Source organism: Hypanus sabinus, chromosome 9, assembly GCF_030144855.1.
Source record: "Hypanus sabinus isolate sHypSab1 chromosome 9, sHypSab1.hap1, whole genome shotgun sequence".
In the NCBI taxonomy this organism is placed as follows: domain Eukaryota; kingdom Metazoa; phylum Chordata; class Chondrichthyes; order Myliobatiformes; family Dasyatidae; genus Hypanus; species Hypanus sabinus.
The window spans coordinates 49,284,060-49,297,578 of record NC_082714.1 but is presented as its reverse complement, the minus strand read 5'-3'; the positions used below and the strand labels follow the sequence as shown (position 1 = coordinate 49,297,578).

Below are 13,519 nucleotides of genomic sequence, written 5' to 3'. Positions count from 1 at the left end.
ATTAATCCTCAATGTGACAGATGTCACTTAGAAGTGGCTTCATTGACTCACATGTTTTGGACATGTCCCACTTTACATAATTATTGGAAGGACATTTTTGATGTCATTTCCTCAGTATGGAATATCGATTTACAACCCCATTTTATTACTGCAATTTTCGGTATACCAAATGAAGATGGCAATCAGCTTTCCCCTTCAATCAGACGAATGATTGCTTTTGTAACATTAATTGCCAGAAGGTCTATATTACAAAACTGGAAAGAAGTAAATCCTCCTACTACATTTCAGTGGTTCTCCCAAACTATTTCTTATTTGAGTTTGGAAAAAATCAGAAGCACTATCTTTGATTCTTCAATTAAATTTGAAGAAACCTGGGGACCATTTATTCGACACTTTCATATGAATTAATTTGGCTTATTTCAGATCCTTTTCTCTACTTATACTTGTTCAGGTATGGAGTTCTGGAGTTTTTCTTGACACCTTTATATATTTATAAAGTGCTATTATTGCCCATGTTAGTTTTAGTTTAGTATTTTTTTTCATTATATATTTTTTCTCATATATAATTTCAATTTTTTTTTTCTTCTTTCGACGATTATTTTTGTTTTTCATATATATTTATATAGACTTGATTGATTTATGTACCTTTTGTTGATGGATGTTTTAATAGGATATTATTATCCTATTACTAATGTAATCTCAAGTCTATTGAATCTGTAATCTATTCATTATTTTGTGTTATTTTTTTTATATATGAAATTTAATAAAAAGATTGAAAAAGAAAGAAAGAAAGGAAAGTGTGTATGGAACCGGAGGAAGTAGCAGAGGTACTTAATGAATAATTTACTTCAGTATTCACTATGGAAAAGGCTCTTGGTGATAATAGTGACTACTTGTAGCAGATTGAAAAGCTTGAGCATATAGATATTAAGAAAGAGGATGTGCTGGAGGTTTTGGAAAGAATCAAGTTGGATAAGTCCCCAGGCCTGGATGAGATGTACCCCAGGCTACTGTGGGAGGCAAGGGAGGAGATTGCTGAGCCTCTGACAATGATCTTTGCATCATCAATAGGGATGGAAGAGGTTCCAGAGGATTGGAGGGTTGAGAAAGTTGTTCCTTTATTTAAGAAAGGGAGTAGAGATGATATGGAAATGATAAACCAGTGAGTCTTACTTCAGTGGTTGGTAAGTTAATGGAGAAGATCCTGAGAGGCAGGATTTATGAAGATTTGGAGAGGTATAATATGATTAGGAGTAGTCAGCATGGCTTTGTCAAGGACAGGTCATGCCTTACGAGCCTGATTGAATTTTTTGAGAATGTGACTAAACACATTGATGAAGGTAGAGCAGTAGGTGTAGTGTATATGGATTTCAGCAAGGCATTTGATAAGGTACTCCATGTAAGACCTATTGAGAAAGTAAGGAGGCATGGGATCCAAGGGGACATTGTTCTGTGGATCCAGAACTGGCTTGCCCACAGAAGGCAAAAAGTGGTTGTAGACAGGTCATATTCTTCATAGAGGTCGGTCACCAGTGGAGTGCCTCAGGGATCTGTTCTGGGACCCTTACTCTTCGTAATTTTTATAAATGAGCTGGATGAGGAAGTGGAGGGATTGGTTAGTAAATTTGCTGATGACACAAAGGTTGGAGGTGTTGTGGATAGTGTGGAGGGCTGTTAGAGGTTACAACGGGACATTGATAGGATGCAAAACTGGGCTGAGAAGTGGCAGATGGAGTTCAACCCAGGTAAGTGTGAAGTAGTTCATTTTGGTAGGTCAAATATGATAGCAGAGTATAGTATAAATGGTAAGACTCTTGGCAGTGTGGAAGATCAGAGGGATCTTGGGGTCCGAGTCTATAGGATGCTCAAAGCAGCTGTGCAGGTTGACTCTGTGGTTAAGAAGGCATACGGAGTATTGGCCTTCATCAATGATAAAATTTAATTTAGGAGCTCAGAGGTAATGTTGCAGCTATATAGGACTCTGGTCAGACCCCTCTTGGAGTACTGTGCTCAGTTCTGGTCGCCTCACTACAGGAAGGATGTGGAAACCATAGAAAGGGTGCAGAGATGTACAAGGATGTTGCCTGGATTGGGGAGCATGCCTTATGAGGATAGGTTGAGTGAACTCGGCCTTTACTCCTTGGAGTGAAGGAGGATGAGAGGTGACCTGATAGAGGTGTATAAGATGTTGAGAGGCATTGATCGTATGGATAGTCAGAGGCTTTTTCCTAGGGCTGAAATGGCTGCCACAAGAGGACACAGGTTTAAGGTGCTGGGGACTAGGTACAGAGGAGATTTTATACAGAGGGTAAGTTTTTTACTGAGAGAGTGGGGAGTGAGTGGAATGGGCTGCCAGCAACGGTGGTAGAGGCGGATATGATAGGGTCTTTTAAGAGACTTTTGGATAGGTACATGGAGCTTAGAAAAATAGAGGGCTATAGGAAAGCCTAGTAATTTCTAAGGTAGGGACATGTTCGGCACAACCTTGTGGGCCGAAGGGCCTGTATTGTGCTGTAGGTTTTCTATGTTTCTATAAGTGATGGAGCCAGTAGTTTGCAACAATAGAGAGATCCAAGATGACTTTTTTGGATGACTATGTTGTAAGCAGAATAGTAATTGATTAGAGGGCAGCATTTACAATGTCAATCTGCAAGTTAACTGGAAATCGGTTGGTTAGCACTTCCGCAAAAATGGCATCAAAAAGTGAGAAGGTTAATCTCATATAATCTGGAATATTATACACTGAAGGATGCTGAGAATTTTGTATTACTGCAGAAAGAAGTAAATATTTCTAAATTTGATAGCGAACAGTTGCTGCTGAGGTCTGAGGTGCCATTCAGAGGACTCGGACTGCAGGGTCCAACTTCATATACGTTTCATGAACAATTTCTTAGCTGTCAACGCAGGTTTATTGAAGTGTCTTCTCTGACCTTTAGGTCATGAAAAAGAAGCAATGAAAAATATGTTTTGATTTATGCTTTATGGGGAAGTGGGTATAAGCACAAGGCCAGCATTTATTGCTCATCACTGACTGACATTGAGAGGGTGTTGGTGAGTCAGCACCTTGAGCTGCTGAGGTTCTTCTAGTGAAATTACTTGCACATCGAGGTTTCCAGGATTTAGATCAATGACAAAGAGCAGTGATATATTTAATAAATTACTGTTTGCCCTTGTGCTTTAAATGGAAAAGCTGTTGTGCCTTGCAACATAACTAGAATGTTCTATGAAGTATCTGTGAAGAGTATATCGGGCCATGACCTTGTTGTGCTTGATTTTCAGTTTTTTTTTATTAAAAATTGTAAGCCTGGTTTGGCATGAACTGCTATGAAATGATCTTTTTATAAACTTAATCTTCAAAGAAAATTTAGTTTGAAGTCCTTTGTTTTAGATTGGTGACCTCAGTAATCTTTGACATGTTGCCAAGTCCTGAAAGAGTTTGTCTTCACAGGGAACAAAGAGCTCTTGTGAGTAGGTAATTTAATTAAAGAAAAGAGTCATTTTATTCAGTGTTATTTCATGAAGTGGTGACAACTTATACAAAATAAATTTTGATTTAATTAAAAGGCTACACAACTTAAGGATGTGATGAAGGTAGGGCAGTGGATGTTGTCTATATGAACTCTAGTAAGATCTTTAACAAGGTCCCACATGGCAGACTGGTCTGGAAAGACTGGTCACATGGGATTTAGGGGGAAGCCAGTGAAGTAGATTCAGAATTGGCTTCATAATAGAATGCAGAGGGTGATGGTTGAAGATCAATTCTCTGATTGGAGGTCTGTAACCAGTTGGATATCCCATAGGTCAGGACCTCTTGTTATTCACTATTTATGTAAATGACGGATATGAATATACAGGAAAAATTAGTAAATTAGGTCTTTTTGTCAATAGTGAAGGAGGTTACAATGAATTGAAAAGAGCTCTCAATCAGTTAGGAGATGGGCTGAAAAGTAGCAAATGAATTTCAACCTACCGTATATTCCGGAGTATAAGCCGGCCCCCATTTTCAAGGTTAAAAAAGTGACTTTTTCAGGTTACCTTTGTATAAGCCAACCCCTTTTGTAGAGGGTTTTGATTTAACCTGAAATGATCACAAGATCTCACATGCCAGTACTCAGCTATGCTGGATCCAGATCCCGGAAATTTCATGAACCAGTACCTGCTAAGAAAACAGGCCTACACATTGTAGAGCGTTATAGGCAAATTCTTAATAAATAAATCAGGGAGGGAAATTTTGGATTAGGTTTCCAATGGAAAAGAATCCTCTGAAATGTAACCCCCGTGAAACCATTTAGCGCCCATTGTAATCTCGGTAAAACATAACACGGGGTGGCGGGATCAGTACGTGTACTCAGTATTGAATTTGCGACCACCAGGTACAAAAGATTAAAACATATGCGATATAATGCTGGTTTCAAGCTGAAGGTTGTTGATTTTGCTAAAGGAAGGAATAATTCTGCAGCTGCTAAGAAGTTTAGTGTAAACGAGAAAGAGTGAGAGAGTGGAGAAAGGCAGAGGACACGCTGAGGGAAATGCCAAAGACAATATGTGCAAACCGTGTGAAAACATGCCAGTGACCAGAACTGGAAGAAAATTTTTAGAGTGGGTGAATCTCCAGCGATCATCTGGATACATTATTACCAGAGAAATGGGACAAAAAACACCGTAAGGTCAGCGAAAATTTCAAAGCTACACGAAATTGGTGGACCCGATTTATGAATAGACGTGATCTTGTGTTGAGACAAAAAACAAAGATTGCTCAGAAAATTACCCCGAAGTGTTGTTTACATTCAAGAACGCTGCTGGACGGACGAAGCCGGTTACTTGAAGAGGGTTGAAGAGGTGTGGCGTTGACATCCCTAAGGTGTCAGGAAGGAAAAGTCGCTACTTGTCTAGGACATGTTCAAAGCGCACTTGTCAGGAGAGACAAAAGCAGCATTGAAAGCTGAAAATACGGACATTGCAGTCATCCCCGGTGGTTTGATCTCTGTGCTCCAGCCACTAGATGCGAGTTTAAAGAAATCATTCAAAGAATTCATGCGTTGACAGTGGAACGAATCTGACTCAAAAACAGCCAATAATTACGACCTGTCTTCTGTGTATTTGTTTTTCCAAAGTTGGCACCCTCTGTATAAGCTGACCCCCTAATTTTAGCACCAAAATTTAAGGCCAAATTCTCGGCTTATACACTGGAATTTACAGTAGATATATGTGAGGTGATGCATTTTGGACAGTCAAACTAGGGTAGGATTTGTACAGAGAATGGCAGGGCACAGACAAATGTTATGGAACAGAGGGACATGAGAGTACCAAAGTGCTCAGTTCTCTAAAAGCGACCACTCAAGTAGACAGGGTGGTGAAGAAGGTGTTAATAGTGTGCTGGTTTTCATCAGTTAGGGCGTTGACTGTAAAGGGAGGAACCGGCTTAGATAACTCCCATTTATCACTGCTGTGAACTGATTCCACGACTTACAGATCCACTTTCAAGGGCTTTTCCAACACATGCTTTCACTGTTATTTTTATTTGCAGTATGTCTTCTTTTGCACATCAGTTGTTTGTCAGTTTTTGTTTTTGTATAAACGAGAGAGTATCTGGAAATCAAAGCATCGGGATATGTAGTTTTTTGTTATATTCTATTGTATTTCTTTTCTCCTGTAAATGCCTGCAAGAAAATGAAACTCAAGGCTGTATATGGTAACATATGTGTACTTTGATAATAAATTTAGTTTGAATTTTTAAACTTCAAGCTTTGAATTTGTTGCAGTCATGTAAGTTATTAGTGAGGTTGCACTTGGAGCATTGTGTACAGTTTTGGTCACCCTGCCATGGGAAAGATTTTGTCAAGTTCGAGAGGGTGCAGAAGCGATGTGTGAGAATGCTGCCTGGACTAGAGGGCCTGAGTGACAGTTATAGGGAGAAGTTAGCCACACTGGATCTTTATTCTCTTCAGTGCAGGAGAATGACGGGTGACCTCACATAAGTTTATAAAATCATGAAAGGTATGGATAAGATGGATAGGGAATGATGGATACATCTTTTCTGCGAGGTAGGGAAGTCCAAAACAAGAGGGGATACAAGATATGAGAAGAGAGATTTAAAAGAGGCCTGAGAGGTAACTTCTTCAATCAAACGTTTGTGAGTGCCTGAAATGAGCTGTCAGAGGGAGTAGTTAAGGTCGGTACAAATGCAGCATCTGAGAAGCATTTGGATAAGTACATGGAGGCGAGACATTTGAAGGGTTATAAGCTGACCATGGAAGCAGGAACTAGCAGGGAGAATGCTGTGGTCAGTATGGACCAGATGGCCCAAATGGCCTTTTTTTCCGGCTAATTTCCTGTAAGACTCTGAATGTGGATACTGCAATGAATGGGAGAGTTGGTGGTGGTGAGACAGCATTCCTGGAAAGGTAGTGAAGTTGGTCAGGAAAGGGCGGTTGGTCAGAAGGACTAAAACAGACTGTTGTAAAGAATATTTCCCACAGGAGATAGGTCCTTTTAAACAGCACTCCTAGCAGGAGGATGCCAAGACAGTTTCTGTCAGGTGTAATACACGAGTACATTTTTAAATGCGTGGATCGCGGGAGAGCTGGTAATTACAGGCAAAGCCACTTGCCCTTTTATGTGCAATCGCAGGCTGAAGGAGAAATAGATGAAGTTACCTTGTATATAACGTAACTCAAATACAACCATTGAGCAGCAAACTTTTGTCAGGGAGAGGACAATGACTGCATAGTTTCAAATAGGGAAGTAAAACTTTGTTCTGCACATAAATAAAAACAGTGAATAAATCAACCTTGTGAAGTTAAAATCACATTATACATTCAGTGGCCACCTTATTAGGTACACCTATACACCTGTTTGTTAATACAAATATCTGTTGTAGCAGCAACTCAGTTCATTAAAGCGTTGTCAAGAGGTTCAGTTGTTCCTCAGACCAGACATCAAAATGTGATTTAAGTGACTTTGGCGGTAGAATGATTGATGGGACTAGGCAGATTTGTTTGTGAGTATCTCCAAAACTTCTGGGATTTTCACACACAACAATCTCTTGAGCTTACTGCAGTTCTGTGGCTAAAAGTGCTTTGGAAATGAGAGAAGTCAGAGAAGAATGGCCAGACTGCTTCAAGCTGACAGAAAGGCAACAGTAACTCAAATGAACAGGCATTACAACAGTGGTGTGCAGAAGAACATCTTTGAATGTACAACATGTCAAACCTTGAGGTGGATGGGCTAAAGTAGCAGAAGACCATGAACATAAACTCGGTGGCCACCATTTTGCCTCTAGACGAGCTGTTCATTTTGTATAAATATCACCCTTGTTCATAAATTTTTTTCACATCATTTCCTGTGTGGGTTAATTTGGATTTATACTTGGTGCAAACACAGCAGAAAGACATCCATCTTCATTCACTTTTTATTTGCTCTTGAGTGATATCTGTGATTCTTAATCTTTCTTAATATTGGAAAGGTTTGGTACATGAACTTTGAAGAAAGTATTATGTTTATCATCCATCACTATTAACCTATCATTGCAGCACGAGTTCGCTCTGGTCCACGGTATAACTATAGAATGTTGTATGTGTATATTAGATGGTTTAATACTGATCGTCAGAATAACCAACAATATTCATAGGCACACAATGATTCTGTATTGAATCTAATACGTGTTCTACACAAAGTTTTTTCATTAAAAACCTTGAAGAAAGCTTCTGGCTGAGGTGATTTTTGAGAAGGTGTTTAACTCCCTGCCTAGCTTTGTACACAATGCACTGCTAGAGCAGCAGGTACCGAATAAAGTGCAGATGAAAGTTGCATGCTGCAACACTATTGATGTCATGTGGCAATAGGGCAAGTGAAGATCCACTAGAATGGCATAAATTGACTTTCCCAAAAAGGTGATAAAACACCCAGGAATGTGCACAATTTTTCTCTGCTTGCAGTTAAGCTGATTTTTCAACAGCACTATACCTTTTTCCTATGTCTTTTGTAAAAGAATTTTCAGGCAAAGTTAAACATAAATCAAAAATGGAAGTTTGCAATATATTCAGTATCAGCAATGTAACACTTAGTCAGCAGTAGATTGGTTCCAAGACATCCCATTGTATCCTGATGGTGTCAATTTTCAACGTAAGTTAAATCTACTTGTACATTTATCTAAATGCATAAATAAACTTTGCATTTGATATTGGACATTCCTCACTGACAAAGAAAATGAGTTTTGGAAAGACTTGACTTGGGCAGTTTATAATAAATTGATGGCACCTATTTTGGGGCTCATGATGAGGACAAGGGAAAAGCAATGTACTTGATTAAGCTTCATCAGTAAGTTCTTTATTAACTTGCTTCATTTTATTATTTTGTTTAGCAACCAAGTGGAAGGTCAAGATGTGAAATTGACTAATGAGCATCAAATTATTCATCGATCCAAAAAGAAGCAAGCTGCTGACCCAGGTTAGGTTTTCATTTTCCTTCTGTATTCAAAATTCAAAAGCTCATAAATTTATTATCAAGGTACATAAATATCACCATATACAACCCTGAGATTTATTTTCTTGTGAGCAATCAGAGTAAGTACTTGGAAGACTGCACCAACAGGACAAACAACCAATGTGAAAAGATAATGAACTGTGCAAATACAAAAAAAGAAATAATAATAATAAATAGATAAACAATAACTACCAAAAACATGAGATGAAGAATCCTTGAAGCAAGTCCATGGGTTGTGGGAACAGATCAGCGATGGGGTGAGTCAAGTTGGGTGAAGTTATCCCTTCTGCTTCAAGATCCTGATGGTTAAGGAATAATAAATGTTCCTGAACTTGGTGTTCTGGGTTCTGAGGCTCCTGTACCTTCTGGTAAATATTAAGTGAACAGATGCTATAACTGAGCACCAGTTCAGGGGAGGGTCTGTCTTTATTTATTTAGCAAAATGTGTAGAATTGGCTTTTCCTGCCCTTTGAGCCATGCCACCCTAGTGATCCCATACCCTGATTAACCCTAATTAGATCATGGGGTAATTTACAATGACCTATGAACCCTCACCCTGTACATCTTTAGACTGTGGGAGGTAACTGGAGCACCTGGGGAGAACCTACGCATTCACAGGGAGCACGTAGAGAGACTCCGTACCAGAACTGGAACTCTGGAGCGCTGTAATAGTTCGGCCTGAAGTATTTTAGTGTTTTGAAAACTTAATCTGTGATTTGGTTAGGATTACTTGTTAGAGACCAACTTTTTACAGTAGATTGGAGGAGTTTACTTCAAGAACAAGATTAGGAAATTCAGCTGCTTGAATCTTTAAATCAATAAAAGTTACTAACAGAAATGCTTCCATACAACATCTAATCAAAAGGATGGTTTAAAAAAAGATTGCCTCATACAACAACAATGGTAATTGTAAAACTTTCAATCAAAGTTTTGAAGAATTTCAATTTTTCATATATTGACTGGATTGGATAATAAAGAATGTCTGTAGAGGATGATTTTAGTTTTAATACTTCAGTCACTAATTTCTCATAGTATTTTGTGATTAGCTGTAAACCATGCTGTAAACGCTAACAAAACTGACTGGTAACTCTCAGTCAGCTTTCTTGGACTGGCCGTGTGGTTCACATGCCTGACTGACTTCCAAAGCAGATGCACTTTTTTGAGCCCAGGATGGGAGATGATGACCATGTGGACAAAATGTACTGAAACCTTACTTGAAGCAATGCAACATTTCTCCTGACTCTTGGGAATATTGTGGCCCTCATCCGCTCAGGGGAGGATGCAGATGCTGGAAATCTAAGCAACATACTCAAAGGAACTCAGCAGGCTAGGCAGTATCTACGGAAAAGAGTATGGTTGACATTTATGGCTGAGACCTTCGGCAGGATTGGAGAAAAAACAGATGTGGAGTCAGTATTAGAAGGTGGGAGAGGGGAGGAAGAAACAGAAAGTGATAGGTGAAGCTGGGGTGGGAGTGGTGAGGTAAAGAGCTGAGACTTTAATTGGTGAAAGAGATACAGGGCTGGATAGGACAGAAGGCCATGAAAGAAAGAAAAGGAAGGAGCACCAGAGGGAGGAAAAGGGCAAGCAAGGAGATAAGGTGAGAGGGAAAGGGGAATAGGAAATGGTGAAGGGGTGGGGTGCTAAGTGAGGACAAGAGGAACCCTATCCCTGGTGGGTGGCAGGAGGATGGGGTGAGGGCAGACGTGTGCAAAAATGTAAGAGATGTGGTGAAGAGCAGCATTGATGGTGGAGGAAGGAAAACTCCTTTCTTTGAAAAAAGAGGACATCTCTTTCATTCTAGAATGAAAAACCTCATCCTAAGAGCAGATGCGGCGGACACAGAGAATTGAGAGAAGGGGATGGTGTTTTTACAAGTGACAGGTATAGGAAGAATAACAGGAAGAGGTATGATTTGTTATGTGTCCAGCAACAATGAATATAGAATTGAGTCAGGTTTTATAAACAAATAGACTTTTATTAAATTCTGCTGAACAAACATGAAAAGTAAACAAGATACTAACTTAACCGGAAGTTAACTGCTATACAGCAACTTAGCAAACAGTTCTTAAAGTGGTAATTGCGAACACAGTCTTAAAAGGGGTAAATACAAAAGTCCAAGTGATTTATACAGTCAATTAGGAGAGACTTTTCTGAAGTAACGGATTCACGACAAAGGAAGTAAAAACAGCTTCAAAGAACTGACCTTTTTCTTGGTGAATAGCACTACACAACCCTTTCTACTCTAACATGCAGGGGTTATCTTAGATGCAGGTCACTACTTCCTGAACGAGGATTCAATAAGGTCAATCCTGTATTAAACCGCCAAAATTTACTCGATCCTTCGGGGTTCCTGTACTTTGGTAAAGTCTTCACTCTCCATCAAACATCAAATACAATTGTATCAGATACATCAAACAAAACTGACAGCAATTGGCGAAACTGCTGGCACAATGATTCTGTACCTTACAGTAGAAAGTAAAACTCCACTTTAAAACAAAACTGTGTCATGAGACAAATATGCAGCATAATGGAGTAACTGACAAATTAAATGACGACTCAACACAAAACTCTTGCGTCACAGGAGGCCTTCCCGTTTTATACCTGTTGAGAACATGTCATCATGTGACCTCACACTGGTGGGAAATTACATCACCCCCACCATCACAAGTCCATTACATCATGCTCACAAGAAACTCAATTACATCATGGTCATAAGACAGTCACAAGATACCCGTGGGGTATCTAACAAGTCGAGTAGCTTTGAGAGTCAGTGTGGTTTATAATAGACATCAGTAGATAAGCTGTCTTCAGAGATAGAGATAGTGGGATTGAGAAAGGGGAGGGAGGTGTGGAAATGGACCAGATAAATTTGAAGGCAGAGTGGAAGTTGGAGGTAAAGTTGATGAAATTGACCGGCTCAGGATGGGTGCAGGAAGCAGCACCAATGCAGTTGTCAGTGTAGTGCAGGAAAAGTGGGCAAGTGACATCAGTTTAGGCTTGGAACATAGACTGTCTACATAGCTGACAAAAATGTCGGCATAGCTGGGGACCTATGCAAGTACCCATAGCAACACCTTTTGTTTAAAGAAGTGGGAGGAACCAAAGGACAAATTGTTGAGAGTGAGAACAATTCCACTAGACAGAGGAGACTGGTGGTGGAGGAGACCTGGTTGGGTCTGGTGTCCAGAAAGAAATGGAGAGCTCTGAGGTCTTCCAGGTGGGGGATGGAGATGTGTAGGGACTGGACATTGATAGTGAAAATAAGATGGGGGCCAGGAGCTTAAAATCATTGAAAAGATTCAGAGCGTGTGAAGTGTCATGGATGTAGGTAGGAATGACTGAACCAGAGGGGATAAAACAGAGTCGAAGAATGCAGATATCAGTTCAGTGGGGTAGGAACAGGCTGAAACAATGGGTCTACCTGGGCTGGCAGGTTTGGGAAGGAGGTAGAAACGGGAGGTGTGAAGTGCAGGAACTGTGAGGTTGGTGGCAATGGATGGGAGATCCCCAGAGATAATAAGGTCAGTTACGATGTGAGAGACAGTGGGCTGGTGCTCCTTAGTGAGATCCTGTTCGAGTGGTAAGTAAGAGGAGTGTGGTGAACTACATATACCTGTCTGGACACGCCCCCCCAGCTGACTGCTCCTGTGGCTCCTCCCACGGACCCCGGTATAAAGGCGATTGGAGGCACAGCGCCGGCCTCAGTCTCCAGGATGTAATGTGGTGGTCACTTGCTGCTTGTGCTTTCTTCCAGCCAATAAAATTGATGCACCGTCAATAACTCTTGGAGATGTGAGGCGAGATATAGGCTTTTATTGGCTGGAAGAAAGTACAAGCAGCAAGTAACCATCACACAACATCCTGGAGACTGAGGCAGGGTAGGAACTGGCTGAAACAATGGGTCTACCTGGGCCAGCAGGTTTGTGGATCTTGGGAAGGAGGTAGAAACGGGAGGTGTGGCGTGCAGGAACTGTGAGGTTGGTGGCAATGGATGGGAGATCCCCAGAGATAATAAGGTCAGTTACGATGTGAGAGACAATGGGCTGGTGCTCCTTAGTGAGATCCTGTTCGAGAGGTAAGTAAGAGGAGGTATCTGACAGTTGTCGCTGGGCCTCAACAAGGTAGAGGTCAGTTCAGCAGACTAGTATAACACCCCTTTTATCTGCCGGTTTGATGGGGAGGTTAGGATTGGTGCGGAGGGAGGGGAGAGCCAAGCTTTCAGAAAGAGTGGGGTTGGAATTGGAGAGAGAAGTGGTGAAGTCGAGACAGTTGATATCCCATCGGCAGTTCGCAATAATATTCGCAATAAAAAGGTTCCAGAGCAGGCAGAAGACTGGAGTGGGATGTCCAGGAAGAGGAGGAAGGTTGAAGATGAGAGAGAAGGATCATTGGTGTGAGGCGCAGAGTCCTTGCTAAAGAAATAAGCTTGGAGATGGAGGTGGTGGAAGAAGAGCTCAGCATCATGGCGGGTGCAGAACTCACTGGGGTGTGGGCGCAGTGGAACAAAGCTGAGGTACTTAACTGAGGATGGAAGGTTCTGCCTCAGAGAGGAAGGTCAGAGGGGGTGGTGAAAACCCGGTACAGATAAGAACTGGAGTCAGAGGGAGGATCCACAAAACTGGCCATCCTTAATATTCACTGGAAATATCAGGTGAAAATGCAGCTATAGATTTTCATTTTGACAAATAAATAGGCAAAAAAAATTAAGGGGAATATCAGGGATCTGATGACCATAATGTTCAGTCATAAAATTAGAGGAAAAAAGCCAACTATTATACTATTTTTAATAAACTGAAAATAAATATGAGTGAAATGAATATCAGAAAAACACAAAGGTGTAAAGCAATCGTGTAATAGGTTTAAAAAATGAATGTATTCCATAAATAGACGGGAAACTGGTATATCTGGCTAATGTAGTTGATGTTACCAATACTAAATTTGGAATTACGATCAACAGATCCAAAATGCTGGAGGAACTCAGCAGGCCAAGCAGCATCTAAGAAAAGAGTACAGTCGACTGGACTGGAGAGAA

The 13,519-nt window shown here is 40.6% G+C and overlaps 1 protein-coding gene across 5 annotated transcripts in view; it reads left to right on the top strand.

Moving 5' to 3' along the window:
* The window catches only part of LOC132399375 (katanin-interacting protein), a 130,355-nt gene that overhangs the window by 110,517 nt on the left and 6,319 nt on the right, over positions 1-13,519 (top strand). For 4 of the 5 annotated variants that reach the window (XM_059979653.1, XM_059979655.1, XM_059979657.1 and 1 more), the window contains one exon: positions 8,363-8,448. The exons of the other annotated variant lie outside the window; for it this stretch is intronic. In XM_059979653.1, coding sequence (XP_059835636.1) covers positions 8,363-8,448 — 86 coding nt within the window. The remainder of the gene's footprint in view (positions 1-8,362; positions 8,449-13,519) is intronic. 5 annotated transcript variants of the gene reach the window in all.